The sequence below is a fragment of the Nannobrachium achirus genome (assembly GCF_963921795.1).
Source record: "Nannobrachium achirus genome assembly, chromosome: 17".
Classification (NCBI taxonomy): Eukaryota; Metazoa; Chordata; class Actinopteri; order Myctophiformes; family Myctophidae; genus Nannobrachium; species Nannobrachium achirus.
In genome coordinates, this window is record NC_137824.1 from 36,490,663 (window position 1) to 36,518,536 (window position 27,874).

General features: G+C 41.8%; 4 protein-coding genes across 5 annotated transcripts in view; 2 read left to right on the top strand and 2 right to left on the bottom strand.

The window, feature by feature from the left end:
* The window catches only part of tmem265 (transmembrane protein 265), a gene marked incomplete at its 3' end in the record, with an annotated part of 435,019 nt that overhangs the window by 115,351 nt on the left and 291,794 nt on the right, over window positions 1-27,874 (bottom strand). The gene's annotated exons all lie outside the window — the stretch shown is intronic.
* ccdc85b (coiled-coil domain containing 85B) lies at window positions 5,485-6,087 on the top strand (the record flags this gene model as incomplete). Its single annotated transcript, XM_080745415.1, has 1 exon — window positions 5,485-6,087. The coding sequence occupies one exon, from the start codon at window positions 5,485-5,487 to the stop codon at window positions 6,085-6,087; it is 603 nt and encodes a 200-aa protein (XP_080601541.1).
* Window positions 9,320-12,523, bottom strand: fosl1a (FOS like 1, AP-1 transcription factor subunit a; the record flags this gene model as incomplete). The annotated part of the gene is made up of 4 exons (XM_080745412.1): window positions 9,320-9,892; window positions 10,003-10,110; window positions 11,445-11,699; window positions 12,389-12,523. The coding sequence occupies 4 exons, from the start codon at window positions 12,521-12,523 to the stop codon at window positions 9,320-9,322; spliced, it is 1,071 nt and encodes a 356-aa protein (XP_080601538.1).
* On the top strand, window positions 17,891-27,753 carry yif1a (Yip1 interacting factor homolog A). 2 transcript variants are annotated; one of them, XM_080745413.1, is made up of 9 exons: window positions 17,891-17,930; window positions 18,288-18,344; window positions 18,691-18,935; window positions 21,411-21,515; window positions 23,246-23,324; window positions 23,431-23,488; window positions 24,274-24,429; window positions 26,063-26,156; window positions 26,868-27,753. In XM_080745413.1, exons 2-9 carry the CDS (start codon window positions 18,314-18,316, stop codon window positions 27,024-27,026), a joined length of 927 nt encoding a protein of 308 aa, XP_080601539.1. In that variant the 5' UTR covers window positions 17,891-17,930; window positions 18,288-18,313; the 3' UTR covers window positions 27,027-27,753. The 2 variants fall into 2 exon arrangements, with proteins under 2 accessions (XP_080601539.1, XP_080601540.1); XM_080745414.1 differs by having other exon boundaries at window positions 17,897-17,934.

The window sequence follows — 27,874 nt, forward strand, 5'->3', positions numbered from 1 at the left end:
CCCACAATGCCTCAACTCAAGGGGCGAAGGGGTCCTCTCAATACCACAATCTGCAGCAACTTTCAGTACTGTATGTCCACAACACGCATCTATTATTTATTTATTTATTTAATTGGGGGGGGGGGGGGGGCTTTTATGCCTTTATTGGATAGGACAGTAGACTGACAGGAAATGGGGGGAGAGACGGGGAATAACATGCAGCAAAGGTCGTCCGGATCGGGAATCGAACGGCCGTCAGGCTTCAATGCCTATGTGGCAATGCCTATTGTGATATGCGCCTGGACCAATAGGCCAGCGGGCACCCCCCACTCCTAGGTATTTCTAGGTAGTGGATCTCCTTCCTGTCCACCCCTTAAGGGGGTCCCCTTGTTTTCAATCCTTTCCATGGATTCTCCCACATTTCTCTGTTTGAGAGTTTTTCACCACCCCATCAAGGGTCTACAGACAAGGGGATCATGTGTCATTGCACTTTGTCTCTCATCTCAGCATATTAATTTCCATAACAGCCAGCTCTTTTGGCGAACCAGAGAAGGAGCCATGATTTCCAACCACTCCATAGCAGAGTAATGATGGCCACCAGCTCCTGAGATTACACCCAGGTCTTGTGCTTCATGGGTTCCTCACCTAAATCATTTAGATTGGAAGTGGTGGATATTTATTTATTTTATTTATGTGTTGTGTTATCTAATAATACATGTTTGTATGTGCGCAAAAGGTTGTGCACATGTGACATCTCATGATAGAAACACACACAGCACACAACACCTATTTCTTGAGGGAGAGATTAGTGCCAAACTGCCAAACCCCTGAGGAAATTATGGCCTCAATGCCACAGTAATGCCACCAACAATAATGTATAGACCTACTTCTCAATATCCTGTTCCACGCCCCCTAGGACTAACCCATGTGCACGAAGCCAGTTATTTACAATGGCTGCTAAAATACTGCCACGGTGACAGCATGCTGCACTAACAGGCAGGTACTCCCACACAGCTGGGGGAAGCGATGCCTTGGCACTGACGGTACATCGCTGTCTCCAAACAAACAAAGCAGTACTGCTCTGTCTAGTCCACATGCTCACAGATCACTGTCTGGGGCATGTGATGGTTGTTTTGGGTTGTACATGAATATGAAAAGTCATGGGGCAATGGAGGGGTGTGTGTGTGTGTGTGTGTGTGTGTGTGTGTGTGTGTGTGTGTGTGTGTGTGTGTGTGCGTGCGTGCGTGCGTGCGTGCGTGCGTGCGTGCGTGCGTGCGTGCGTGCGTGCGTGCGTGCGTGCGTGCGTGCGTGCGTGCGTGCGTGTGTGCGCGCGCGCGTGTGTATAACTTATAAGTTATAAAGTTATAGTTCAACCAGTGTGCGAGACCCTCCCAGCTCCAATGTCAGTAAATCTCGTACATAATTCTGAACAGATGTTTGTTGAGTTTTTGCTGCCCCACGTTTGCTTTGCAAGCCCTCTGCATGCAAGAGGACGTTGCCCCTGGATTCCACGGTGGCGCTTTGTTTGAGAAGCAGCTGGATGAGCTATAGTTGCCCTTGGCTGAGGCTCTGTGAAATGAAGTAGACCACTGGTTCTCACTGGGTGTGTTTATATGCTCATTCAGAATGGCATTCAGAATGAACTTATTCTGAATAGAGCTTCATACCCAAACGTTTACATGGGACCTGAATACAAGTATCCCTCATTCCACAGTCGTTTACATGACCAAAGGATTAATTCGGAATAGAACTGTGGGCATGTATACTTCAGTATACTTCAGGTCGGAGAAGGGTGGGGTGGGGTGCAACATACTTCATTTATTCCAGACAGCAGCTCATTCTGAATGGAGCGTTTATATGACAAATGTATCCCGATTGAAACGGCATATACCACCCCTTCAGACCAGAATGAAAATTCATTCCGGTCAGACCGGAATGGCCATTCCTAAACGTTTATATGAGCATTTCTATTCTGAATGAGCAGTCATTCCGAATATAAGTGGAATACATTTGTGCATATAAACGCACCCAATGTGGGGTGTGGTGAACCCCAGGGGTCCTTTAGGCGGTTCCAGGCGGTCTCCAGCTTAAAGATTAATAGTTACCAAATGGACACTTATAGGTCTGTATAATGTATTTTATAGATTTGAGTCCCAGGAAAAAGAAAAATCATGGTGGTCAGTGGCCTAATTCATATACAATGGTGGGTACGTGAAATGAAAATGTTTCAGAATCACTGGAGTGGACTGCAGCTTTGGTGTCTGCTTCATTCTTCAACAACAGCAAAGCTATGCATTGTGTGTTCATGTCATGATCAGCCTACTCGGCCACTGTTGTTTACATATTACACCATGAGGTATTATCTCCAAAAGTGAACATAATGTGTCAGTCTTGTCATGAATCAGCCAATCAATCAATCAATTAAGAATTAATCATTCAATATTACATTATCTTGTAGGTTCACCTCAACTCCCAGATCCAGGGGATGCTGTTGGTGTGACCAGCCGAACAGGCCCAATGGTGAGCATGCAGGAGGTAATAAATAACTGCTGCCGTTAAGACTCATTACATTACTTCATAGTATAAGAGTGTTGCTTTGCAAAAAATAACTGATGTACAAACTAGTAAGACGCCTCAGGGCGACAGGCGACGGTCGCGCCATGTCTTGGCCATCTGGCAAGTGATGTATTTCGGACCAGTTACCCATATGGAGACTCCTGATACCCAACTACCCATATATGGAGATCCATGGTCTGTATATGGAGATATGCTGTGAGACCCCAAACATGCTTACTCAGTTATTAGTTATGTGAAAGTCTCATGACAAAGTCTATCACATCTGACATCATACATACAATCCCTTTAATTCCCATACATGGAGATCCCTGTCTGAACCAGCCACAACAGATATGGGCTGTCTTCCTATGGGCATTCCCATGAGAAGTCCTGTTAGATATGGGCTTAATATTGATGACATCAGGGATATTGTTACATTCTTAACAATATCTCTTCTTTTATATAATTTGAAGATAAGAATGGATCATGTGTTTGCTTCTGTGGCTCCTAGAGTCTACACTATGGCACATGTTGACATCAGGTTATCTATCAGGTTATCTTTTCTCTCCAGCTCAATGTGATGTGTTTTATGTCAGAATTTATTCTACTGTCAGTACTCTATTTGTTTTTATTGTACTGTATTAATAGATATCTAGCCTATATGTTGTAACATACCATGAAGTGAGATACAGTACCAAACCCTTATCCTACTACACAGTACAAATCCTCAATGTTGGATTTTACAGTAGCCTATATTAGATCCTATGTAGCCTATATTTGGATTATGAAGGGCCGTATTGCAGTTGATTAATGCTGCCTGCCCACTCTGGATCTTTACTTTCTGCACTGTGTGTGTGTGTGTGTGTGTGTGTGTGTGTGTGTGTGTGTGTGTGTGTGTGTGTGTGTGTGTGTACACAGATTAAGCTGAATAAATCCCTCCAAATCCCCCTCCTCACCCCTCCTCTTTCTCTGTATCTGCATGTGTCCTTCAAAGCCAACAAAAGGGGGAAAACGACTCAGTCAACTGTCTTTTTGTTGGACCTCAGTGCACAGCACACACTGTGTAACCTCACAGCACCCTGTTCTGGTGCCTGTTAACACCCTACATTGTGCAGTGCTTTTCTGAAACAATAGAGTCGGGACAGAGGGCGGAAGGATGTGGCTCAATGCCTCGACTTAACACTGCATGCATGGAAAACATCACAGTCACACTTTCCGTCAGTGAACTTTGAAATAGAATCAGTGTAATGTCCAGGAGTAATATGTGACTGCAGAAAACATGCACGCACACACTTCTCTCTCTCTCTCTCTCTCTCTGTGTGTGTGTGTGTGTGTGTGTGTGTGTGTGTGTGTGTGTGTGTGTGTGTGTGTGTGTGTGTGTGTGTGTGTGTGTGTGTGTGTGTGTGTGTGTGTGTATCTCTGTGCTTGACCTTGTACAATGTACATGAATGGTTCCGATGAACAAATATGAACAAATGATATTAGAATTGTGGAGATGGCTATTTGGCTATTTTGTGAAACCATGTTGAGGTAACCAATATGAATTATTAGAAAATAAAAGTTGTATTGTTATTATTCCATGCTTATAATGTCCATAAGAATAAAAATAAACAGCATCTTTAATTAAGTGTAATTAGGGTGAATTAAATAATGCCAAAGTCATAAGTCACTATAACCAAACAGTTGAAGATGATAACTACTAAAGACTGTGGTCACATGCCTTGGGTTTTCTAAGGATGTGAAGTCATCCCACTGGATACAGTTTACAGAACATGACCAGCAGAGGGAACATGCAGGGAAGGAAGTGACACACACACACACACATCAGGCATTTTCCCATCCTTTCCATCCGAAGAAAACCCTCGCTTGTTTTCTCAGAGATTTCCAAGCGCGTGTTCGATGTAAATTTTGTTTATTTGTTTTTATCTCAAGTTATTATTTTTGCTCTGGAATCCAAGAGGGGGCGCGACAGTCTGCAGACCCTACCTACGGTGCATGATTGAACACTAGTATCCCATCGAGCATTTTTTTTTCAATGGTTTTTCCTTTTCCTCTTTGCACAGGGGGAACTGGTGGTCTAGTTAGCGGTCACAAAAGCCTGGATCGACACCGTTTTGAACCCGCTGACATTGGTTTTTATAACCAGGTTAGTGTCGAGGCGACCACAGGACCGGACAGGCAGCCAACCGTTACTGGATGAATAACTGCGAGGACGTGAAAGTGGGAGAGCCGAGGCGGACATGATTATGGGGATGAGCAGAGCACGCCGCAATCTTTTTGACCAGATAACGGGCAAGATGGGATATTTTTATTATGTTTTCTAAAAGAATGACTCGTTCAAATCAAGCCATTTGCCGAAAGGACGCATTCTTTTGAAAATCAACTGAAGCGAAGCGGACCGAGCGAGGCTTCTTTTCTCGGCGCGTCCCATTTATGATGAGACGACATGATGCCAGCGACATAACACCACCATAACATCTGTAGCCTACACTGTAGTGCCGTTAGAGGCCCTATGATACAGGCCTGGTCTGTAGCCTATAAATAACACGCACTGGACGACCCTAGCATCCTGATAAGAGACAGAGGAGGGAATAAGGACATTATTTTCTGCATAACGTTAAGATAGGATGCTAGACAGATTAACAATGTGTTTTACTGCCTGTTGTTAGAGAAGACACCGTGCGCAATATAGCTCAAACTAGGGCTTGCATTTTGCCCAGAAGGGGGGGAAATCAATTAAGGGCTCACATGCTTTGATTTTTGCCTCAAGTAGCTACTGTAACCCAAATGAATCCATACAAATCAGTAGACTGGATGAAGATATGACGCTTTAGTTTTTTTGTTTAGCATCCAGGATTACGCGTCCAGCCTTCTAAATTGTTTACAGATCACAACGGCGACTGTGGAGCCGTCTCAGGTTTATCATCACCCGCCTGGTTTTGACAGAAAATGGGGAGCGACAGTGAGATCTTTAACCGGGAACTGTCAAAGATGTCTGACGACGACCTGCTGGCCTGCTCCAAGGAGGAGCTGGTGAGTCGACTGCGTAAAGAGGAGTCGGATAAGATCTCGGCTCTCATCCAGCGAGGGCGTCTGATAAAAGAGGTAAATAAACAGCTGCAAGGACACCTCCTCGAAATCCGCGAGCTGAAGGTCATCAATCAACGTCTGCAGGAGGAGAACACGGAGCTGCGGGACCTGTGCTGCTTTCTGGACGACGACAGGCTCAAAGTGAAGAAGCTCGCCAGGGAATGGCAGCTGTTTGGGCACCACGCAGCCAAAGTGATGCGCGAAGACCTGGGGGGTTACCTGAAGAAACTGGCCGACCTGGAGCGAATGCAGGACGGGCTGGTGAAGGAGAACTTGGACCTGAAGGAACTGTGCTTGGTCCTCGAGGAGGAGTGTGTCAGCAGGAGTGACTCCAGCCCCGGCGGGTCGACTGAGCTCAACATGCCGTGTATGGTGGCCAGGGATCTGGGCGATGGAAGCTCCAGCACCGGCAGTGTTGGTAGCCCGGACCAACTCCACCTGGTGTGCTCACCTGATGACTGATGGTCACACAGCCTCGTTTTGGTCCTAAACTAAACCAGGGCTGTATACTATAGGCTAGTGATTTGATTTAAATGAAGATAAGGATTTGTGGGAGTGGTGACATGGAGGAATATGACTTAAGTTAGGCTGCAAATATAAATCTGGATAAGCTGGTACAAAAGCATATCAGTCTTTAATGCTGGAAGAATTGCCACTGGCTGTCTGTATGTCCAAGGAAATGGAATATGTCCTTGACTTTGCAAAGATTCTTGACTATTTACTATTGACTTTTTATCAGGGACTGTAGGCCACAGAGACATTTAAAAGGCATTTGCCTGGAGACACTATCAACATTTTGCATTGTTTTTCTTTCTTTTTTGTTGTTTTTCTAACAAAGTCCTGTTTGAAAAAAAAAAATGATTTGTTATTTTCAGTACCCTATTGAAAAAGAAAGAAAGAAATTGGAGCGAAAAAGTAGGTCGCATATAATTTCATCTCATGCACTGGACCACAGCCTACAGGGAGTAGACGTTTTATATTGCACTGGACAAAGCTAACGTGATTCTTTAAAATGTGGAGCCTAAGATTCACTTCAATCCAGTTTTGAGCCATATTAGTCTACTGAATTCAAATAGCACTGAAATAGCTGAAAATGAAAACAAAAAACAAGAAAAAAAACACTTTGATATTGCTTTTTGTTAGCAACCCGGTAACTATGTATAATAGATTATGCATTCTCTTCCTCAGGTCAGGATTGGAGTGCCACGTGTGCATGATGATTATCACAGTCTGTGAAGGCATGTTGGCAGATCTGACTCTGAGGCCACTCAGGTTTACTCTGGGCAATGGCTGGTGTTTATGACAAAGAGCCATTCTATTTAGTTTAGGTCTTTGATACCGGTGGTCCTCACTCAGAGCCGATCTGCACATGTCTAGTTCTACCAGACACTTTTGTATCAAACTGGAAACCCTTTGTATCAAACTGGAAGGTCTTTACATTATAATGGTTTATATATGTGGACCTGGAAGGCAAGCTGTTGAAGTCACTTGTGTTTCCTTTTTTTGTCATTACATTGTTGTTGATGTCACAATTAGCATGTCACAGCTAATACACAATTTGTTTAATTTGGCAATCGTCAGCACTCTGATATAACTCATGCTTTGTGTTAATTCTGTAACATTAGAGATATTCTCTTTTACCTTGATTTATCAGTATTAGCTTACATTATTATCAAATGTGAATTTCAGTTTGAGTCGTATAGATAATGCACATGGATTGGGCAAGATTTGCTTTGATGTTGGCTGTTTTTGGTGGCTCTGCTGCATTGAAGAGCTTTAAATACAGTGGCTGTGACACTTTCCTGTCTTCTGACATTTATTTGTATAGTTTATTAAGCCTCTCTGTGGTGAAAAATTGAAATCAAGCAAGTGCACCATCAAAAACATAAAATGCAGTAGACAACTCAGAACACACACAAAGGAAAGTATTAGTGTTTTGTGTCACCTCTCTGCCTGACATTGTGTGTGTACATTGTTGCATTTACTTGACACCCATTGAATGACTGATTTCTCTCCTTGTTTACTTCGACCTGTGTGTCCTAAGAGTGCAGTTGATTGATGCTCCTCTCTCTGCCAGACAGGCTGACTTAATGTGTGTTCATCAGTTTTATTTTTGGATTCCTGTTTGCACAGCACAAGCATCTGGAGTGGACAGTAATGCTTTTACCCACTTAAGTGACACACAGAAGTCCTTTGACTGTAGCAGACATTCTCTCTCTTGTCTCTCTGCTGAGGTGAGAGAGGAGAGACATACAGTATGTCTCGCTCTTTCTCCCTATCTGACATAAGTTTCATGATGAAATCCTATGTACTCTAAGTACAGCTTGTAGATTCGTTTTGGATAGCTGGAGAGAACAGAGAGAACATAGTGTTCAGACATGAGGGTTGTGACCTAGTTACTAAACCCTCTCACCATACATTATTCTAACCATTGCCCAATACAGTCAATCCTTATTTTCTCTCGATCGTGCTTAACCTGCCACATTCTAATTTTGTTGGTTTTAGAAATCATCTAAGAGCAACTTTAGTGGTAGAACACGGTTTGAATCCTAATCGAGACCCTGTGCAGCATGCACCTAGCCACACAAGCATTTAGCTAAACCAAAATCGGTTCCAGGCATTTAAAGCAGCACTATGTAACTTTTTTAATGAATGAAATGTAATGACTGTTGTCCAATCTGTATGGTAGAGTTATGTTAATAATACAATGTAACAGGAAACTGGGTTCAAATCAGGGCTAGAAGAGGAAACTTACATAGTGCAGCTTCAAAATTATTCAATGAGTATTACATTTGTTTATCCTCTTTCAGGTTCTCTCTACTACTGTATGTGATTCAAAACAGTATATAACTCGTCTTTAATCTTAAAACATATTAGTGCCAAATCATGTCAACAATATTGGCTGAACAATTTTCCAAAAACTATTTTTATTAATATGCTGGTTACCTTGCAGAAACTCTAATTGCACACAGCTCCTCACTTATGCATCTCTTTTATTGACTCGGAAATAGTACAGCTTAGACAAAAGTAAGGTCACAAACCGATTCATTTGTCAAAGAAACAATATCAAAAATATATTAAACTCTTAAAATAAATACTCTGTTACCTAATCTATACCTAATCTATACTACTTACTATGGTCCAGCCTTAGTGATTTAGATTCCTTACATATCATTAGTAGATTTAAGATTCATACAAACATAATAAAGTTTTATTAATACGTTTTCTACGTATATTATCTTCCATTATAGTTCACATTGTTTGAGCATGTTAATGTGTACCATAATGTAACAAAGTAACAGTTTTCCGCTTTCATTTTGGATTTTCACAATTGAATCCAAAGAGCTTATGTAATGGTCTAGAAAATATATTTAACATGCACTGTCATAAATCAATACATATATTAATTCTTAATCTATCCATTATGAAATTACAAATATAGAGACTATATATTTATATATATATCATATAAATGTATGGAAAATAGTGTAATGCTATGCCATGATAATGCCATTAATTTCATATAAGTACTTTATCAACAACATTCTATAAAGAAAATGAAATGTAGGAAGTGCACTTAGCTAGACCTTTGTCAACCCAAAATGTGTGTTAACAGTACAATCATCACTTTCATTATGGCCATGTTTGACATTTTACATAACCGTCGGTATCGAATGTTAGCTTAAGCTGTCATTCACAGTGTGAGGATAGTAGGGGAATGTAAGGAGTGATCTGATTGGTCCCCGCTGCTGCTGCTACGGCGATGAGCGATGCCACAGGGCTGGGGGTTCCGAGGCTGATGGGAAGTCGCCTGGCTGCTGGAGGACGCTGGGGCAGCCATGGGCAGGAGAGAGGCAGTGGTGTCCAGAGAGCCAGACGGGTAAGTGAAGATCAGACTGGCTGTGAACGGAGTGAGAGAGGGAGTGGACATGAGGACGGGGGTGTGGAGGGCTTCGGATTCAGCTCCCGCAGCAGCAGAGGCACTTGAGGTTGTGGGTTTGACAGGGAGAGTAATCTTCGGTTTGGGCTTCTCCGGCTTTGTTTGGGATCTTTTCGAGGGCCCGGGTAGGTCGGCATCCTCTTGCTCCATCTTGACGCCTTGCAGAGAGGGGAGCACCGAGCTGTGGTCCGAGTCTGAGTCGGATTCCTCGATCTTGCAGATGGGCCGGTGAGCTTCCAGGATCAGCTGCAGCTTGTCCTTCTGCTTCTCCAGTTCAGCGATTTCCTTCTGCAGACGAGACTTATCACCTTCCAAATCGTCAGTTTCCTGGGTGAGGAAAAATGGAAACAATACCACACAATCTTCACTGTAAGTGATTTCACAACTAAAGCAACCGTCAAGGTTAACATTACAACATCTGGGTAATATTCACTCACAGATTGCAGTGTGTCCGTCAGCTCGCGGCGACGATTGCGGCATTTCGCTGCTGCCAACTTATTCCGTTCTCTCCTCACTCTGCGTCTCTCTAACTCTTCTGCGGACAACTGGTGGGATTGGAGAAAAGGTAGTTTAGAATTTAGATGAAGACAAAACGTAAAAAAAAAAACAACAACAAAAGAAAACGGTACTGTATGTGCACAGTGAAATAACAGGGTTACATTAAAATGGCCATATAACGTGACAGGACAGTGTTTCGGGTCTGTTTTACAACCAAGTTGCTTCAGGCCATCCTATACATTTCAAAGCTGTGCAGAGAGACATGAAGTGACTAAATGTCACGAGTGAAACACTACCCCCATGTGACTGCTCTTAGTCATCACAGTTCAACATTGATGGCGGCACAGTGATGTGAAATGTATGAGCCTTTGTACTGTTTGTAACCCCTTGACTCTGATTACGCTCAACAGAAGAGTCCGGGACGCTCAATTCGGCCCATAGTTTCCCGCCCTTCTAGGATGATGAGTCACACTCGGATCCAAGCTGTGACTCAGGTGTGAGTCATAGAAAGTGACTTGCCCTTATGAGTCACGTGATAGTTCATTTCCTGTACCATGAAATTACAACTCCAAGAGAAAAAAATAAATGGTAAAGATTCCATAGTCTCAGTGAAAGCAAAAGTATGTCACTGGAATCTATACTTTTTTTTTTTTTTTGTAAAAGCCTATAAAAGGTGTCAAATTGAGACAAGCTGAAATTTAGATGGCATCAATATTGTTAAATGACCAGGTTCAACTTGAACAGTTTTGTGAGCGCTCTCTTATCTACAGAATGTTTATATTTTCTGATACAAAATGTTTCTGTACTTGCAAATGGGAAGGACTTGTAAGCCAGAGTCCAAGCACATGGCCGCAAGTTCACTGTGTTCTCACACTCCCAAAGTTAATAATGTCACATTCTGTCAATACTGTAAGAATGGGATAGTGCCATTACTTGTTCTAAACCCACGTATTCTATTTATCTTTACTATAAAGTAAAGCTTTTACTTTTTTATTTTGATTGGTCATTGACCTGGCCATGCACATTCAGGGGAAATTGCACAGCCATGTTAGACCATTACAGGATATTACACATGTATGACACATAGATGAACGTGCCAGTCTCCACGGCGCTACCGGCTCACACCCAATTCTAACTAACTCTTGACAATATTTTGCATTGAATCTAAGGTTCGACAGAAAACGCTAAACGCCACCTCATGGCTGTTCAAAAGGTCATCTCACAGAGTGTACAAATGGACCCTAACCCATTTGTAACTCAGAGAGAGCGTACAATTGGAAGCGAAAGGAACCCTTGCGGTCACTTCGCTTCCAATGTCACTTTCAGAATTAACTGAACACTCAAGATTGTACTATGCATCATGTAATCACAATTCCCTTACATGCTCATCGTTCCTGCGTCTGGTTGACCCCCCTGAATGTGAAGCCGCTCTTATGACGCCTGGCCGGAAGAGGTGTGGCTGCGAGGGGAAGTGTGTCAGAGGACGGACCCCTGGAAGAGTTGGGTAAGGGGGCCGAGGAGACTGCGAAGGGCCTGCAGGAGGAACCAGTGGTTGCACCATCCACTGGAGGTCCTGGTTGGTTGTAATGGCGTCGAGACTTGGTATAAACTGACTGCTGCCTGCCATGGTAAATTTCTGTAAAACAGGTAAAAGGTGGTGTTGTTTGTGGATACATGAGGGGGGGGGGGGGGGGGGGGGGGGGGGAGGAGCAGCAATACATCTAACATCAAGCATTATATTTTCCCTCTTTCTATTTTTTCTTACGTCTCTGTAACTTTGTAAATAACTGTATACTGCTGTGCTACTACTGGACAACTGAATTTCCCCCTTGGGATAATAAAGGTATCTATCTATCTATCTATATCTATGTTAAATATCAAGCGAGCACAGAAATGGTGATGCTTAGGAGCATATAATGCTACAACCTTTATACAACTAGATATTGATTGTGTCAAAAATATTTTCTTGGAGCTATTTCACAGTTTTTGGGCATAAACATATTTTAGTTTTTCAAAGTTTCAGTTTTCTCATTAGGCTATATTCTACACAGCTATACTGGTTTAAACCCTGTCTTTTTTTTAATCTATATTCAAAAGTCATGACATACAAGACAATACAAAACAGACAATACAGTATAATACCTGTAGAACAACACAAACAGTAATTGTAACAAGAATAGACATCAGGTATTTATTTATAATTACTTATAAATAAATAAGTAATTTCACATCCATAAGTCTAGAATTAAACCATAGACTGTAAAATATAGGTTTAAACCCTGTCTGTACACCAGAGATGTACTCTGGGTGACGACAGAGACGTACCTGTTCCTGTTGTGTGGTTTGGGTGCTGATGGTAGCCAAGGATGCTGGATTTGATGATCCGGAGAGCGGTGACCCAGTCTCTCTGGTGGGGTACGGTGGATTGCCTCTCCCTTGGTTTCCAAAGTTCCGATACATCTTTATAGTTCAATGTAACTGTTCCGGTGTAAGAAAATATATCCAATTAATGTGTCCGGTATCTACAAGATTCAGGATAGTGTCTGTGCCTGTTTCGATTCTCGTTTAATAATTTCAAACGTGGGACAAACCCACCTTGCTGTTGTAATCTGGCAGAGTCCAAAGCAGAGCGTCTTCAAGGGGAATAAGGAAGAAGAAATATCCAAACGTCTTCAAAAACAATTCCAAATCCGTCGCAAGTGACAATCAATAGTCAATACACCTTACGGTGTTTAGTTATGTGTGTTGGAGTGAGCAGCTGGGAATGATTTTTAAGTTTATAAACTCAAAGGAATAATACTAGCGCTTGTCACGCCCCTTTACGGGAAATGGTGTTGTCTTCTATTTCGCACGAAACTTACCACGTGCGATGACGTATATGACCATATATGGTGAGAGTTTCCTCCAGAGAGTATCCCGGGATTCCTTTGACAGAGGGCCTGCAGTCTGCCTCTACTTTGTATGATTGTTATGATTACTGTTGATGGTCTACAAACTGTGAACATGTGGCTCTCAAAATTTTATCATGACATTTTAAGACAACGAATTCAAAGGAACACTTCATACATTGTGTTTCTGTATGTGATAAGATTAACCTTGAGAGAAAACAGACACATTTATAGCACAGTAAAATGTTAGTCATTTAACAATTATAACATGAATGTTAGTGACTGAAGTTACAAAAAGTATACTGAAGTGTATAAGTCAACGTTTTGTGGCTGTGTCTAATTGTGTTGAGGTCTGGCAGGCACTTTTACTTTGCAAACCACATCAGTCGGTGCAAGCCTGTGGAAATGAGTCAGTCTATAGACAAATAGCCTACCATTGAATACTTTCACCATCCTTTTCAATGATTCCTTTGTGCCCCAGATCAATCATAGAGTATGAGATCAATACAGTCTGCAGAATAGAAAAGGATGAAAATAATTATTAAAATAAATGAGGGAATGTATCATATGGCAGACAGTGAGTTGGATCTGTCACAACAGCTGCTGAACTTGCACTCCCAAAGGACACAGTTCCCGGCACAAAATGATTCGTCCTTGCTGCTGACTGGTGCACCTCTGTCTCACATTACTCCTGATGCCCCCCTTGAGGATTAGAGACTTATGGGAGTCAAATTGATTTCCAAGTAATACAAACAAAGACATTAGGCCCTACAGTAGGCTAAAATTACAGTGTATGTCTATATATATTTCTATTTATTTATGTACGTACTTACTTAAGTCTTATTTCTTAAAAGGATCCCTGGCTAATAACTAAGCCAAATATGCCGTAATACATTATAACTGCCCTCTATATAACTATATTAAACAATATTTATTTTAGAAACAATCTTTTACTCAAGAGGGGAAATGCCTGTTGCAAGTTGATGATGTCATTGTCCATGTGTGATCTAGCCCTATGGAATTTATGGAATGCATGTGGGAAAAAAAAAACATATTTGAAATATTGATTGGATGCTTATATTAACCTTATGAAGTATATAAGTCGCTTTAAATTCCATAGGGATAGACCACACATGGACAAATGACATGCCCCTGTTGAGTAAAAGATTAATTATTTCTAAAATAAATAAAACATTTAATTTTCTAGTTATAGCCAAGAGGACAATTATAGTGTATTCAGGCATATTTGGCTTATATTAGCCAGGGATCCTTTTAAATATAATTACATACAATATATTACTATATTTAAAAATGTAAGCCATATAGGACAGACAAGATCATATTATCTTCACTCACTGATTGGATGAATTTCACTGCCATTGTTTTAATCACTTTATCAGCTCTTATCAGCATACCAGAAACTTGAAACATACTTGGAAATGCAGCACTGACAATGTCCCTGTTTCCATCCGAATTATATTTGTTATTTCAAAAGTCATATGACGTGAATGAAATGTGAGACTCCTTGGGCTACTTGTTACAGTGTGTGACCTATTATATTACATTCCCAGTCCCATTGTCTAGTCTCAGATGTCAACCCTCTGTATCCTAACCCTCAGCCATAAGTAATGAAACACATGTAGGTTCTCCTACACCTCAGGCGTGAGTATTTCTTATCAGTGAAATGTGGGGTAAAGGTGAATAGTCTATAGCTGTGAGTAAGTACTGTGGAATGTCATGACACACCCACTGTGGCTCTGATGGCATGTCACGGCATGTTGTCTGTCTTTATCATCACAGGCATCAGCTGGTTCTTTTCCCCCCTCTTTTTTTAAAACTTTGGTTTAACCAGGGAAGCTTTGCTGAGCACTCATGCTCTTTTTGTCTCCACCAGCCGAAGGCTGAGGGAGAGTATGTTTTCCCCTCCGTCCGTCCGTGCGTGCGTGCGTCCGTGCGTCCTCGCAGTTTGTGAGCAGCTAATCTCAGTCACCGTTGGCCCGATCGCTGCCAAACTGAGCACACACACTCCCTGGATGCCAATCTAGAACCTCTGCCCCACATTTTTCAAATCAGCCTCATGGTGGCGCTATAACAGGCTGATTTGTGTGGCCTGGTTGTTACCTGCTAATCTCCGGCGCTGTTGGCCCGATCGCTGCCAAACTGAGCACACACACTCCCTGGATGCTAATTCAGAACCTCTGCCCCACATTTTTTAAATCAGCCTCATGGTGGCGCTATAACAGGCCGATTTGTGTGGCCTGGTGGAGACCTGTGCTCGGAAGAGCACTGCTTCTAGTTCACCTTGTGTCACATTTGTACAGTACAGTTATTCAGACCTGAATGTTGACGGTCTTCTGCTCTCAACAATTCAGCTGAAACATTTGAGGGGTTGGTGCCTTGCACAAGGACACTTTGACAGTAGGCCTTCATGTTGAGTTGAACCGGAGAGTGCTACTTTCAGTTACTTTAATACACTTATTCAAATTACTTTATTTTATTATTTTATTACATTATTAAACAATCTAATAACTTATGTAGAAACAATCTCTCCCTGGTTGAGCTCAACTAGTAATGTTTTAATAGACATTATTACACTTATGGGGCCTAATTTGCTGAAATGAAATAAGGGAAGAAAGAAATGGGTAGATCATTTGTTTTCCCCTAAATTTCCCCTAAATGGTACAGTAATCCTGAGGAGACCTTTTGTAGGCCAATTTGTGGATCAGCTGGGATGCCTTTACACTGTACTCACCCAAATTTCACCACATGCAAGCCACCCACACATCTCACCCACACACATCACACCCACACACACACACACACACACACACACACACACACACACACACACACACACACACACACACACACACACACACACACACACACACACACACACACACACACCCGCGCACACACACACACACACACACACACACACACACACACACACACACACACACACACACACACACACACACACACACACACACACACACACACACACACAGGTCAACCACAATACTACTGGAACTGGTGGCCGGAATTCTGCTACTACTTTCAGAATGATGTAGCACTAGATTTCAAGCAATCTGGGAAGGAACCCGTCACTTTCAAGTGATACTGTATTGTTTTCATTTAGCTTGACAAAAAACTGCACTACATTGTAAAAACTGCTCTACATTGTACTGTTACAAATGATTGGGAGATGACCTTAGGAACAGCCACTGAGGTGGCATTTCATGTTTTCTTAACATAATGTGGCACAAGAGATGAGGTTTGTGTGGTGAAGTTGGTCCATCAAATCAAAGAGATTTGTTTCCATTTGTTTCCATCCAATTCTCCATCCATTTGTAGTTGTTGACATCATTTTGTTTGTTAGGCCTATGTTATAACACCAGAGGCAGCGTCACAGATCACTTCCAACCCAGAGTAAAAACCAACAAAGGGTCAAACTCGTTTTTCTGCTATACCACCAAAATGTGGAAAGCCTTACCGAAGGCCATAAAGGAGTGTGGATCACTAGCATCCTTTAAAATTGACCTGAAAAACCACTTACAGGCAGCAGCCGTTCGCAACTGGTAAAAAAATGAACCTAGCCCAACCCTACCCTCCCCTGCCCCTTCTTTGTATATACTGTTTGTTTAGACTTACTGTTTTCTTTTTTGTTTTTCTTTACATATCTACTGCATAGTACTGTGTTCTATTTGTCTGTCATTCAATGTTATATGAGATACTTCAATGGTTTCCAGTGGAAATAAGCTTAGTCTTTTCATGGATCTCCTTTTAGTAGACCTTGTACCAGTGAACTGTACCGTCATGAAACTGTACCTTTTCCTATGCAAACTTCTAATAAAGTCTTCAATCAATCAATGATATGTTTTATTCAATCACTCAATGTCATAATAGGTCCTCAAATAGCCTATTTGATAATCCTCAATATGGCCACATTCATTGCCAACTGCTCTGCATTAGGTAGAACAGCTTTTATTGAAGCAGTAGCTGCCTTTGACAAAGATAGGAGGTCCTACATAGTAACTTTACAAACCTTGTACTACTGTGCCGATATGCTGCTGATGTGTTTCCCTGCCCTGGTATGATTTAGGTCAACAACATATGATAGGGATTTGTGTTTTATTTGTTAAAGTTATAAAACAGATAATTATTATAGATAGATAGATTAAAGATTATAACAGATAGTTATGTTTCCATTCCCTGTGTGTGTTGTTGTGTCTTTGAGGTAAAGAGCTCATAGGATCCGGGGTCGGTTTGACGTTTCCCATCCTGTGTTTGTGGACAGGTCAGTGTGGCGTGATTACGGATCCAACTGGGAAAGATGGATGGAAACGGCATAGAGCGCTCGTTTTCACAGTTATTGTCCACGACATTGCAAGCGGCGCGAAGGCCAGCGGACCTTGGTCCTGCTCTTCGCCCCCGAGCGCCGCAGGCGCGAGTGGCCGCGAAGAGCGGGCCAGGGCCGCGCGGCCGGCGGAGCGCCGCGCGAGTTACGAAGCCGTGGTGAATGCAATCGTTATATTTATGCCCAGGCCGTAAGGCCTGGGCAAGCGCACGATAAACGCCATGATAATTGGGTTTTGGTGCACCTCGCGCGGTCCAAGTGACTACAACGGAGCGCTCCCTACGTCCGGTCCAGCCAATCACAAGCTTCAAAAATGAGTCCGGGGCGTGGTTATCCATCTTTCCCAGTTGGACCCGTAATCACGCGTCAGTGTGTGCTGTGAATCTGATCCTGGGTCAGTCACTCAGCCTGAAGGCCAGCATCCCCCAGACAGTGGAGATTTGCGTCGTTTTCTGCCACGCAGGCACAGCCTAGACAACCAACCAGAGTGGATCTCGGGCAGCCAATCAGAGTGGAACGGGAGCCGGACGACCAATCAGAGCAGAGGGGCGGAGCTGGCCACCAGAGCAGTCGGAAATCCACGTAGGAAGAAGAAGCTAGTAGCAACGTTGGCTAGCAGGTAGGTGAGTTTTTATTTATATCTGTGCAACACATTCTATCGACACGTATTCATGTTTTGCAGTAATTTCCGATCTGTCCGTGTTCTGTTAATTACATTAGATTATTTTGCATGAGTACCATCATCACATCAAATCCACGTTAAGGTTAGCAGAAGGTGTACTGTACTTCTGCACATGACTGCTAACCTACTGGTGTGTTACACTTGTGGTTGGCTTGCTAGCTAATGTTAGCATATTTATAAGTGATCTAACTTGTGATTGATATAACGTTAATGTACTTAACGATCCATAACGTTAGGTAGGTCAATGTGTGCAATGCATTGACTGTTTCTCTATTGTTGTTTTGTTATTTTAAGCTGACGTTAACAGCAGTGCACGTACAATGGATCTGCCACAACATGGATATCGGGCAAGTAAGTACAGAATCGTTTTGAGTTTGACAAATGCATGCATGATTTGCAACCACTTACAGGGAATGCCAGGTCGCAGTTCATATTCAGCATTTTATCTTGGAATTGTTCAGTGCAAATCTGTGCGATCAAGTACTTAAAAAACGATCATGTACTTAAAAGTACTTAATACATTTTCATGCACATTCCCTGCCATCTATTGAATACAAGCTGTAATAAGATGGGTTGCCACTTAAACAAAATACCTGTTGTCCTTCACTCTGTTCCATGAATCACAGCAATACAAGAGTCATGTTGCCTAAACATTCACTGCAGCCCAGTTAGTCATTAACGTTCACTCCCTTCCCAGCAAAGCCAAGAGCTCGTGTAGCCCCACCAACAGCAGACCCCCTTCTGTTTGAAGACACCAGCTCCACAGCACCACCAATGAACAGCCAGGGCTTCTACACTCCTGCCTACAATATGTCCGGGCCTGCGGGTGCTCCTCAGGGAGATGCAGGGATGAACAACCTGTTTGCTGACCCTATGGCCAATGCTGCAGTGATGTATGGCTCCTCTCTGGCCAACCAGGGAAAGGACATGGTAAACAAAGAGGTGAGTCCTGCGAAAAGGAGTTTTTACACTTAAGCTGTACACCCTATACTTTGCTAGCCTACCAGAATTACCCTTATGGTGGCTTTTGGGTGCAACTGCGTAACAGCGCCCGTTTGGCGTGTATTGCAAAAGCTGTACAGTTTCACTATTACGGTAATTCTGGTAAACGAGGAAAAGCAGTGAGTCTCCGACACAGACTGGATTAATACACCTCTTTTTTTGGACAATACGGACTAATACATTGTTTTATTTTAACATTGTTTTTATTGAAGTATTGTCACAGCTTACATCATGAGAAAGACAGTGGTTCAAGTAACCCTTCTAATGTTAAGAAAAAAAACAAAAGAATTGACAAAACAAACAATTAAGACAAAGACGGACAAGAACACACCCCAACCGACCACTATTTTTGAAAATCTTGAATCACAACATGGAAACGATTGACGATTATGACAAAATAATTGCGATTAGGCGATTATTATGTAATAATTGTGACAGGCCTATGTATACCGAATTCTCTCCATATGGAGCACGTTGCTCAAGTCTCTAAGCCACTGCTGAAATGAAGGGCTAGATTCTGATTTCCATTGTTGCAAAATTAAACGTTGAGCCAGCCAGCAGTGTGCACAAGGAGATGGCTTGACCTTCAAATGAATTAATAGAAGGATTAAATGCCACTGATCCAAACATGGCCAGTAGTGGACCTGGCTCAATATTTTTTTGAGGGCTTATTTTTGATTATATATAATAAAAAATGAGGGACCAAAATGTATACAGACTAATCCATTGTGCAAGGATTCTGTGAGTCTTGGTAACATTTGGTATAAGACATTTTGCATTTGTATATGTTTAGAGCTCCGTAGACAATATAGCCAGCACATCTGCAGATGTTGTATCTCTTGAGAAATTGAGAACCTGGTGTCAGATAGGATGCAGACATATTGACAATGTCAATCAAGTTATTTGAATCTTTATTGTCGTTTGAACATCATTGCAAATACTTTATTGAGTACTTATTGGGGGGAATTACTTGGACAAAATGACATGGCTTTTTGTTTCACAGTGTCATCATTTTTTGAAGGAATGCCAGTTAGAGAGAAGCACACATTCACTGGCCCCCACAGATACTCTTAAAGGGTGATGAAACCCTGTTTCATTTCCTCTCTGCCCACACCACTTGTTTAAGAAATGCAGCATGCATTGAGAGAGAGTTGGGGAAGAGAGAGGAAGGGCCATTGTCACTTCCAAAAGTGATTACGTAGATTTAAACTAAATTGTGACACTACAAAACCTCCAATGACGTTCGTTCACCTACTTTTGATATTCAATTCTGAAAAATTGCAATTTAGCGCCTGAAACATGTTACATGATCAGATCTCTGGTTAATGAGACACTTAATTGTTGATGAGCCAGGTATTAATGTGTACTATTTGAAATCACAACTAGATATCAGTCAACACCTCCTAAAACATATTGTATTGTTTCTGACATTTTTAAACAAATACTTTTATTTTACAGAAAATAAAAAGAATCAAGCTATGCTTGTCCATTTTCTATCGCTTCAGGAAATATATATACAAATAATTCTTGGAATGCTTCTCTCCCCCACATTCCGCTCAGATTCATTTTCGCTAGCAGTTTCTCGCTCATTCAGATCCTCTCGTCATTTTATTCCTTGAGCTGTGTTGTAATCTGGCTCCTACTGTACATGTATTGCTGCACAGTCTGGAGGTTTTCTGGGGAACCACTTAGAATCAGAATACGTCAGCGGTACCTGGAACTAAGTAGGTCAATTCCTGCAGCGATTCGGTGTTTGCTGTTCCTACGGTAAATAAAGGGGGATATGGTCCTTCACATTAGTTGTTCCTCTTCCACAGTCTCGCATGCAACTGACAACTTCAGTCTTCTAGTGGTATAATTAGTCATTCGCTTTTCTAACATTGATTAAAAATATAAATAAATAAAACATTACCTAAGGACAAGAAGATTAGAAGAAGTATAATGTTATGCAGGGTGTGGCCAGTGGAACTGGAATAAATGTTTTTAGATGGCTGTGGCATCCTTGATGCATAGGTTGTTCAAAAGCACTGTCTCCATTAGTTCATTGAGACTGGAATGAATGTGATTCAATCGCCTTCACAGGGTGATGTGTTTGTATTACACAGTACTTTACTTACGTATTCTGACATTCTTAAATATTACCCCTGACAGAATACTCAGTCAAAACCAAATTAAAACTTGACATTTTTATACAATGAAAACTAAAGTTAACAAAACTATAATAACCTTGGACCAACATGGTCCTTGTTAACGCAAGGACCTGAGTTTGAAACCGACTCCTGTAATGTGTTGCAAGTCTCCCAGTCCCTTCTCTATGACATCAGTTTCTTGTCTCTACACACTCTATTTATTAATCTAAAATATCTTAAAGTCAAATTGCTGTAGGATAATTCTTGCTTTTGTTCTTCTTTTCAGTTCAGCCGATTTATGTCTATCAACAAGCTGAAGCATTTTTTTGCTGTGGACACGAAGTATGTCGTCAAGAAACTCATGCTGCTTATGTTCCCGTACACTCATCAGGTAAACAACTGATTTACCCCACTAAACATAATGTTTCATATAAATGTATTAGACTAGTAACTAGAGCATGCAGATTGTTGAATTATGAGATACAAATGTAGGAATATCTTATTATGGACCACTAGCCACTCAAAGAAGATAATTAGCCCTTTAATCACATCTTTGTAATGAGTATGGGTTTTATTTATAAACATGCTGGCGAGGCTAACACTTTGGACATGAAAGCACTTTGTACTCGACTTATTCTCACACTAAACTTTGAGATGATAAGATATGCAGACACTGTAACATGGTGTGCCTTCATCCTGTTTGGTCTACCTACACTGTATATCTGAGACACACCAGGATCATTTAGAACTGATGCTTATATAAGAGTCTTATTATGGCGGTAGGTGCAGGATAGGGTGCTAGACTCACATCCCTGGAAGAGCGAGTCCTGCCAATGAGGGGTCTGAAACCATATAACCCATGCTCTAGAGTGACAAGCGGGCGATTTAAATGTTGTTTTCAATTGCAGCGGCGCACATATTGGCAATTATGACAACAGTTTTAAAATATTGTACAGTGACAACTAAAGTCTCTGTAATATTTACTTTACACTATACTAAAATGGTAATAGTTGTAAAATAAAGTGGTTTAAGCTCATTAAAACTGCTGTTGCATAGCCACTGACTCACTGAAGTGATATATTAGGGATTGGCTATTCACTGCCATAACGTAGGTAACATGCACAATAGCACCACCTAGTGGCAAGGTGAAAGTAAGGCAACGAAAGGCATATAGGGTAGGCTGTTATCCAAGACTGTCAGTTCTTAACAGCTTGCTAACCAATTCTCGCGATGTTGCCGGCTCAGAATCTATTATTTTGCTCTTTCGAGACGACAATATAATTCTAGATAGATAGATGGATACCTTTATTACCCCAAGGGGGAAAATCAGTAAGAAAGGCTACCGTCATCCTAGGTTAGGAAGGTAGTCCTCTTCAATCGACCGTTGTGTGTCTCGTTGTACAGCTTGTGAGCAGCCGGTACAAAAGACTTTCCTAGTCTCTCGCATCTATGTCCTGGGTAGGCAAAATGGTCATTTCCTATCTTACTCCAGTAACTAAAGATCTCAAGATGGAGGGGGTGGGAGGAGTTCTTCAAGATGGAGTCTAGCTTCTTAGCCGTTCGCAGTCTGGCTACTTCCTCCACCCCCTGCAAAGAGGACCCAACGACAGAGCCCGCTTTCTTCACCAGTCTGTTTAGGTTAAAGGTGTCACCCGCTCTGTTGTTGCCACCCCAGCAGGTTATTCCAAAAAAGAGGACACTTGCCATGACAGACTGGTAGAACATCTGTAGCATCCTATTGCACACGCCAAACAATCTCAGTCTTCTCAGGAAGAACAGCCTATCGTTTGCAAATCAGAAAACAAGGTATCCGAAAATAACCTGTGATAGGTCTTCTTTCATTTGTCTGCTTACTCCAGTGCACTGTGTAAACCTCTGGTTAAGAGATTTGGCACTTTAGAAGCTCCTCCCAAGCCGCCATTGAACTCGGCAACTTGCCCCAGTAAAAGGTTCTGGCTGGACTAAAAAAATAATGATCCAGAAAAATGATTGCAGCAAAAAGAACAGACCAAGAAGCACATCTTGAATTCTCAAGAGGTGTTGGTGTGGGCAAGGTTTGGAGCACCCACCAGGTGCATTTGTTTCATTGTATTAATGTGAGGATTTCTAACATGTTTCCAGGATTGGGAAGTTCGTTACCACAGAGACACTCCACTAGCACCAAGACACGATGTGAATGCTCCTGATCTTTACATACCCTGTAAGTTCATCTGTGCAGAGCTTCTGAACTCTGGAAGCTGTCTTTAACTGTTTAACTTTAAAGAGGAAGTGTTTCCTTCTTCAACGGCACTTTTGTTATCTTTCAGCGATGGCTTTCATCACCTACATTCTCCTGGCGGGGATGGCTCTTGGCATTCAGAAAAGGTGAATATTTTATTTTCAGCTGTTATAAATAATGTAGGGACAGTAAGAGTCTCGGAATGTGTTCTTATTAATAAACCAGAGTCCACTCAGTGTATTAACTTTAAGTGTAAATACAGTTCCTTCTTTACTACGTGAGAATCTTTTAATGACCTGTATTATTTAGTGATACAGACTGAAAAACACATACTTTAGGCCAATTTATGCGACAAGTGTCAAACAACACATGGAAAGAGTGTGTGTGTGTGTGTGTGTGTGTGTGTGTGTGTGTGTGTGTGTGTGTGTGTGTGTGTGTGTGTGTGTGTGTGTGTGTGTGTGTGTGTGTGTGTGTGTGTGTGTGTGTGTGTGTGTGTGTGTGTGTGTGTGTGTGTGTGTGTGTGTGTGTGGGTTGCAGAGGACCTTTGGCTTCGCTGACAGTACGTCACAAAATGAAAGGTTGCACTCTGATTGGTTGGCAAGACTTTCGCTTCCTTGTTACATTTTGTGGGAGATTAGACATTAGACAATAGACCCCGGGTGAAAGAAATGGCTAAGTAGACAACTAAGTATAATTCAGACCCTGTATGCTTTATCCTCCACAATTGTTTTGTTGTTTCACATAATTTTCATTGTGCGATGTGTTGTTTGATACTTGTCGCTCCAAGCATAAATTGGCCTAACATATTTGTGTTTCAGTGTGCTTGCTTGTAGATTGCCTATTCTCGTAAGTAATACAAGAACAGAAACAATTGAATTCATAATGGCTCCAGCAAATGGTTTGAACGAGGCAGTTGTGTGTTTCCTCCCAGGTTCAGTCCTGAGGTTCTAGGACTGTGTGCCAGCACTGCTCTGGTGTGGCTCATCATTGAGGTGTTGGCCATGTTGCTGAGTCTGTACCTGCTCACTGTACACACAGATCTGTCCACCTTTGACCTCATCGCCTACAGTGGATACAAATATGTTGGGTAAGGGCTGCATCATATGCCAGTCATTCTGTCCATTTCAGTATATGACATCTTTGTCTAATTGTCTACAAAGCAGATACTCTGAGCATGCTTTGTCCCAGTTGTGGGAAGAACTGGATTATGAAAGTAGATTTGGAAACTGCATAATGACATTTTAAAGAATATCTTAAGCTATTTCAATGCCCATTTGTTTCGCCATCGAATCGATACAAGCTGTGCTCTCTCCTATGAAAAACATAAAAAAGGCAACCTGTATTTCTCAAACTCGACACGGAGCAGCCCCACTTCTCACAGTTCTTTACTCAGCTCTCGTAACTCAACTAATGATGTTTGTTCCTCATGACAATAGTTTGCGGATCTTGTCACATTGTTATAGTTTGCTTAAGATCGCGTGCAGAGCCTTCCCAACCAGTTTTGAGGTGCTGTCCCGGACAAAGTCAATCCACATTGCACTTCCTCTTTCAATCGTTACTTTCTTCTGTCCAGGATGGCACCTTACACAAAGAGAAAACTATATTGCTGTTGGCAAATACTAGCAATTAGAGACATTTATTAGAGAGTTACGCCACCTCCGTTTACTCCATCAGGCCATGTCTTCTACATAGACTTTTCTATTGGTGAATAGTGACAAAGCGCTGAACCAGAAGTTTACAGAATGTATTTCAATCTATGGCTGTTTGTCACTATTTTGAGTTATATGAACCATGTGACCTGAACTGTTTTCTGCCCCGCAATGGCATAACTCTTCAATAGGTGGCTCTGCTATCAATGTTACAGTACAATTGAGTGTGATGGCACAACATCAGAATAGTTTTTTACACTATGGATAACTACTGCCTATTTAAGTTATCTATATGGATGTTTCTGAACAAGACAATACATTTATCTTATAAAAAAAAAGCTCAAGCTCAAGACTACTACAAATTACTGTTTTCAGTCATGAATATTTTTGTTTGTCTTTTATCAAAAAGAACATTTCTGATGCCTTTTAAATATGTTTCCCCCCCCTGTAGTATCAAAAACTGTATTGAATATTGGTATTTTTCATGGTATTGCATCGCAGTTAGAAATTCCAGTATTGTGACAACCCTATTCAGCTGATGTTTTGTCCAGATTTACCACAGGGCTTTTTGAGCAGGTAATGTTTTTGAGCGGTGGTCACAACGCTCCTATACGTGGCCGTGTGTGTGGGTCTGTCTGTCTGTCTGTCTGTCTGTCTGCGTGTCTGTCTGTCTGTAGCCTGCAGTAACCTTTTCTGACCACACATGTTAAGGGAGGGGCGCTGTTGTTCAGGCCAGGCCAGACCAGACACACACACACACACGCACGCGCGCGCGCGCGCGCACACACACACACACACACACACACACACACACACACACACACACACACACACACACACACACACACACACACACACACACACACACAGGGGGGAAGGGGGGGGGGGACCACCGCTCAGTTCACACGGGTGTGATTTTTGATTGCACGACACCATTGTGTGATGGAGTATAAATGAGGTGTTACAAGGGAGAGTCCTCCCTAATTCCCAGAATGTCAGATCCATCTTGTCCTCTGAACGTCTTATAACTAAAGTGAACTTTTATTTGTGCTTCCTCTCTGTTTGTGGTAGGATGATCTTCACAGTGCTGTGTGGCTTACTGTTTGGTAGTGATGCTTACTACTTGGCCCTGGCCTGGTCCTCCTGCGCTTTAATGTTCTTCATTGTAAGTATTCTAGAAGCAAATCATCATCGTCTACTGTATTTTCCAATGTCGGTTCTTTAAAGTGTTATAATACTATAAAATTAGTTATTTCTAGATCAGTGTCACTATGGCTATTTAAAACCACGGCAGCACAAGTCCTTGTTCTCTGTCTGTCAGGCATTGTTTCAGTGACACACCACTGTCAGCTTGGGTCAGATTCTGCAGCTAGCGTCGGTTACCTCCTAGTCCCGAATCATCGCTCATTTTAGGCTAGCCATTGGTCACATAATACCTGAGAGTCTTTGTGTCAAGACTATTACAGGCATATAGTTGCAGGTGATTTGAACGGGGATTTGAACAGCTCTACCATACCAGCTACAACCAATGTGGATATATTTTAAACATAAGCCTGCTGCTTTAATGCGACAAGTGGGCTAATTAAATGGAGATTATTGAACAGCTGAGAAATGTAACCACGTAGAAAAGTAGTGCAAATGAACTACAATCAGTGTCAACAGTCATGTGTCCTCTCATGGCTTGCATCTTTATGAACATCATCTGCGTCGAAATCATCTTAGAAAAGCTATACAGACATACCTGTAAAAACAAAACAGGTTTAAGAAGCAAAATAACTATGTTTAACCTTGGTGAATTTGAAACTTGGACAACTAATACAAATATGTATATATTTTGTATTATAACCTGCTAGTAACAATGTTACATTGTCTCTAGGTTCGTTCTTTGAAGATGAAGATTCTCTCCTCTCTCTCCTCTGACTCCATGGGGGCTGGGGCAAGTGCCAAACCTCGATTGCGCCTTTATATCACCGTGGCCACCGCTGTCTTTCAGCCAATCATCATCTACTGGCTCACCTTTCACCTGGTCAGGTGACCGGGACTGTGTGTTTACCGGCAGTCCACTTGACTTGGACCCACCTTCACCGAAACAAAATCTATGTTGGTGATGCTCACCTACACATGTGGTTGTTGAGTGCAACTGTTTCTATACCTGCCTTTCTGTTCCGGAGTCAGTCAGCTCAGTGCATACACAGTGAAGGAAGAGCTGTCATTGTTTGTGTTGAACTCATGTTGATGGAAGTGTTAAAGACGTTCACACACCAGCACAGTGAATGGAGATTTTGTTCAAGAATTCAATTGATGTCTCACAGCATGGCTCATCTGTGTAATACAGAAAAATGCTTTTATTTTATTTTTTGGCCACTTCAAGGACAAGGGCTTGCATTGTAAAAAGCATAGACTTGTTTGATTCCAATTGTACCGGGTACTTGTTACAAAATGTCTCTTTTTATAATGACTTTAAATTAATGTTCATTAATCATCCACACACGTACACACATCTTGAGTAGACCTACCCAGATTCTGGCTTTGATGTAGGTGCGTTATTGCCTAATTTATACTTCATTGTACGACAGTGTCCTACAAGGAACATAGCAGAGTTACAAGCTCCCAATGCATCAAATTCATTGTGGATGTGATGCATTGTTAGCTTAGATGTAGATTGGCCTTTTGTGCCGCTGGACACCATTAAACAACTATGTATAAATCAGGCGTATCTCTCAGTACATTTCCCTTGTCTTTTCTATTTAACTTCTGTTGACAGCATGACAGTTTGATTTTATTTTCTCTTTTGTAGAAAAAATAAATATATTTAGCTTTGTGTATTTAAACTATGCCTTTGTTGTGAAAACTGATTTAATTGGAATGTATTTATTTGTTTTG

Bases quoted from the DNA above. Each gene is read 5' to 3' on its own strand.
- yif1a (XM_080745413.1), top strand. From the start codon at position 18,314: ATGGATCTGCCACAACATGGATATCGGGCAA. The intron at 23,325-23,430 runs GTAAGTTCATCT...GTTATCTTTCAG, and splicing joins TCCTGATCTTTACATACCCT to CGATGGCTTTCATCACCTAC. The intron at 26,157-26,867 runs GTAAGTATTCTA...CATTGTCTCTAG, and splicing joins GCGCTTTAATGTTCTTCATT to GTTCGTTCTTTGAAGATGAA.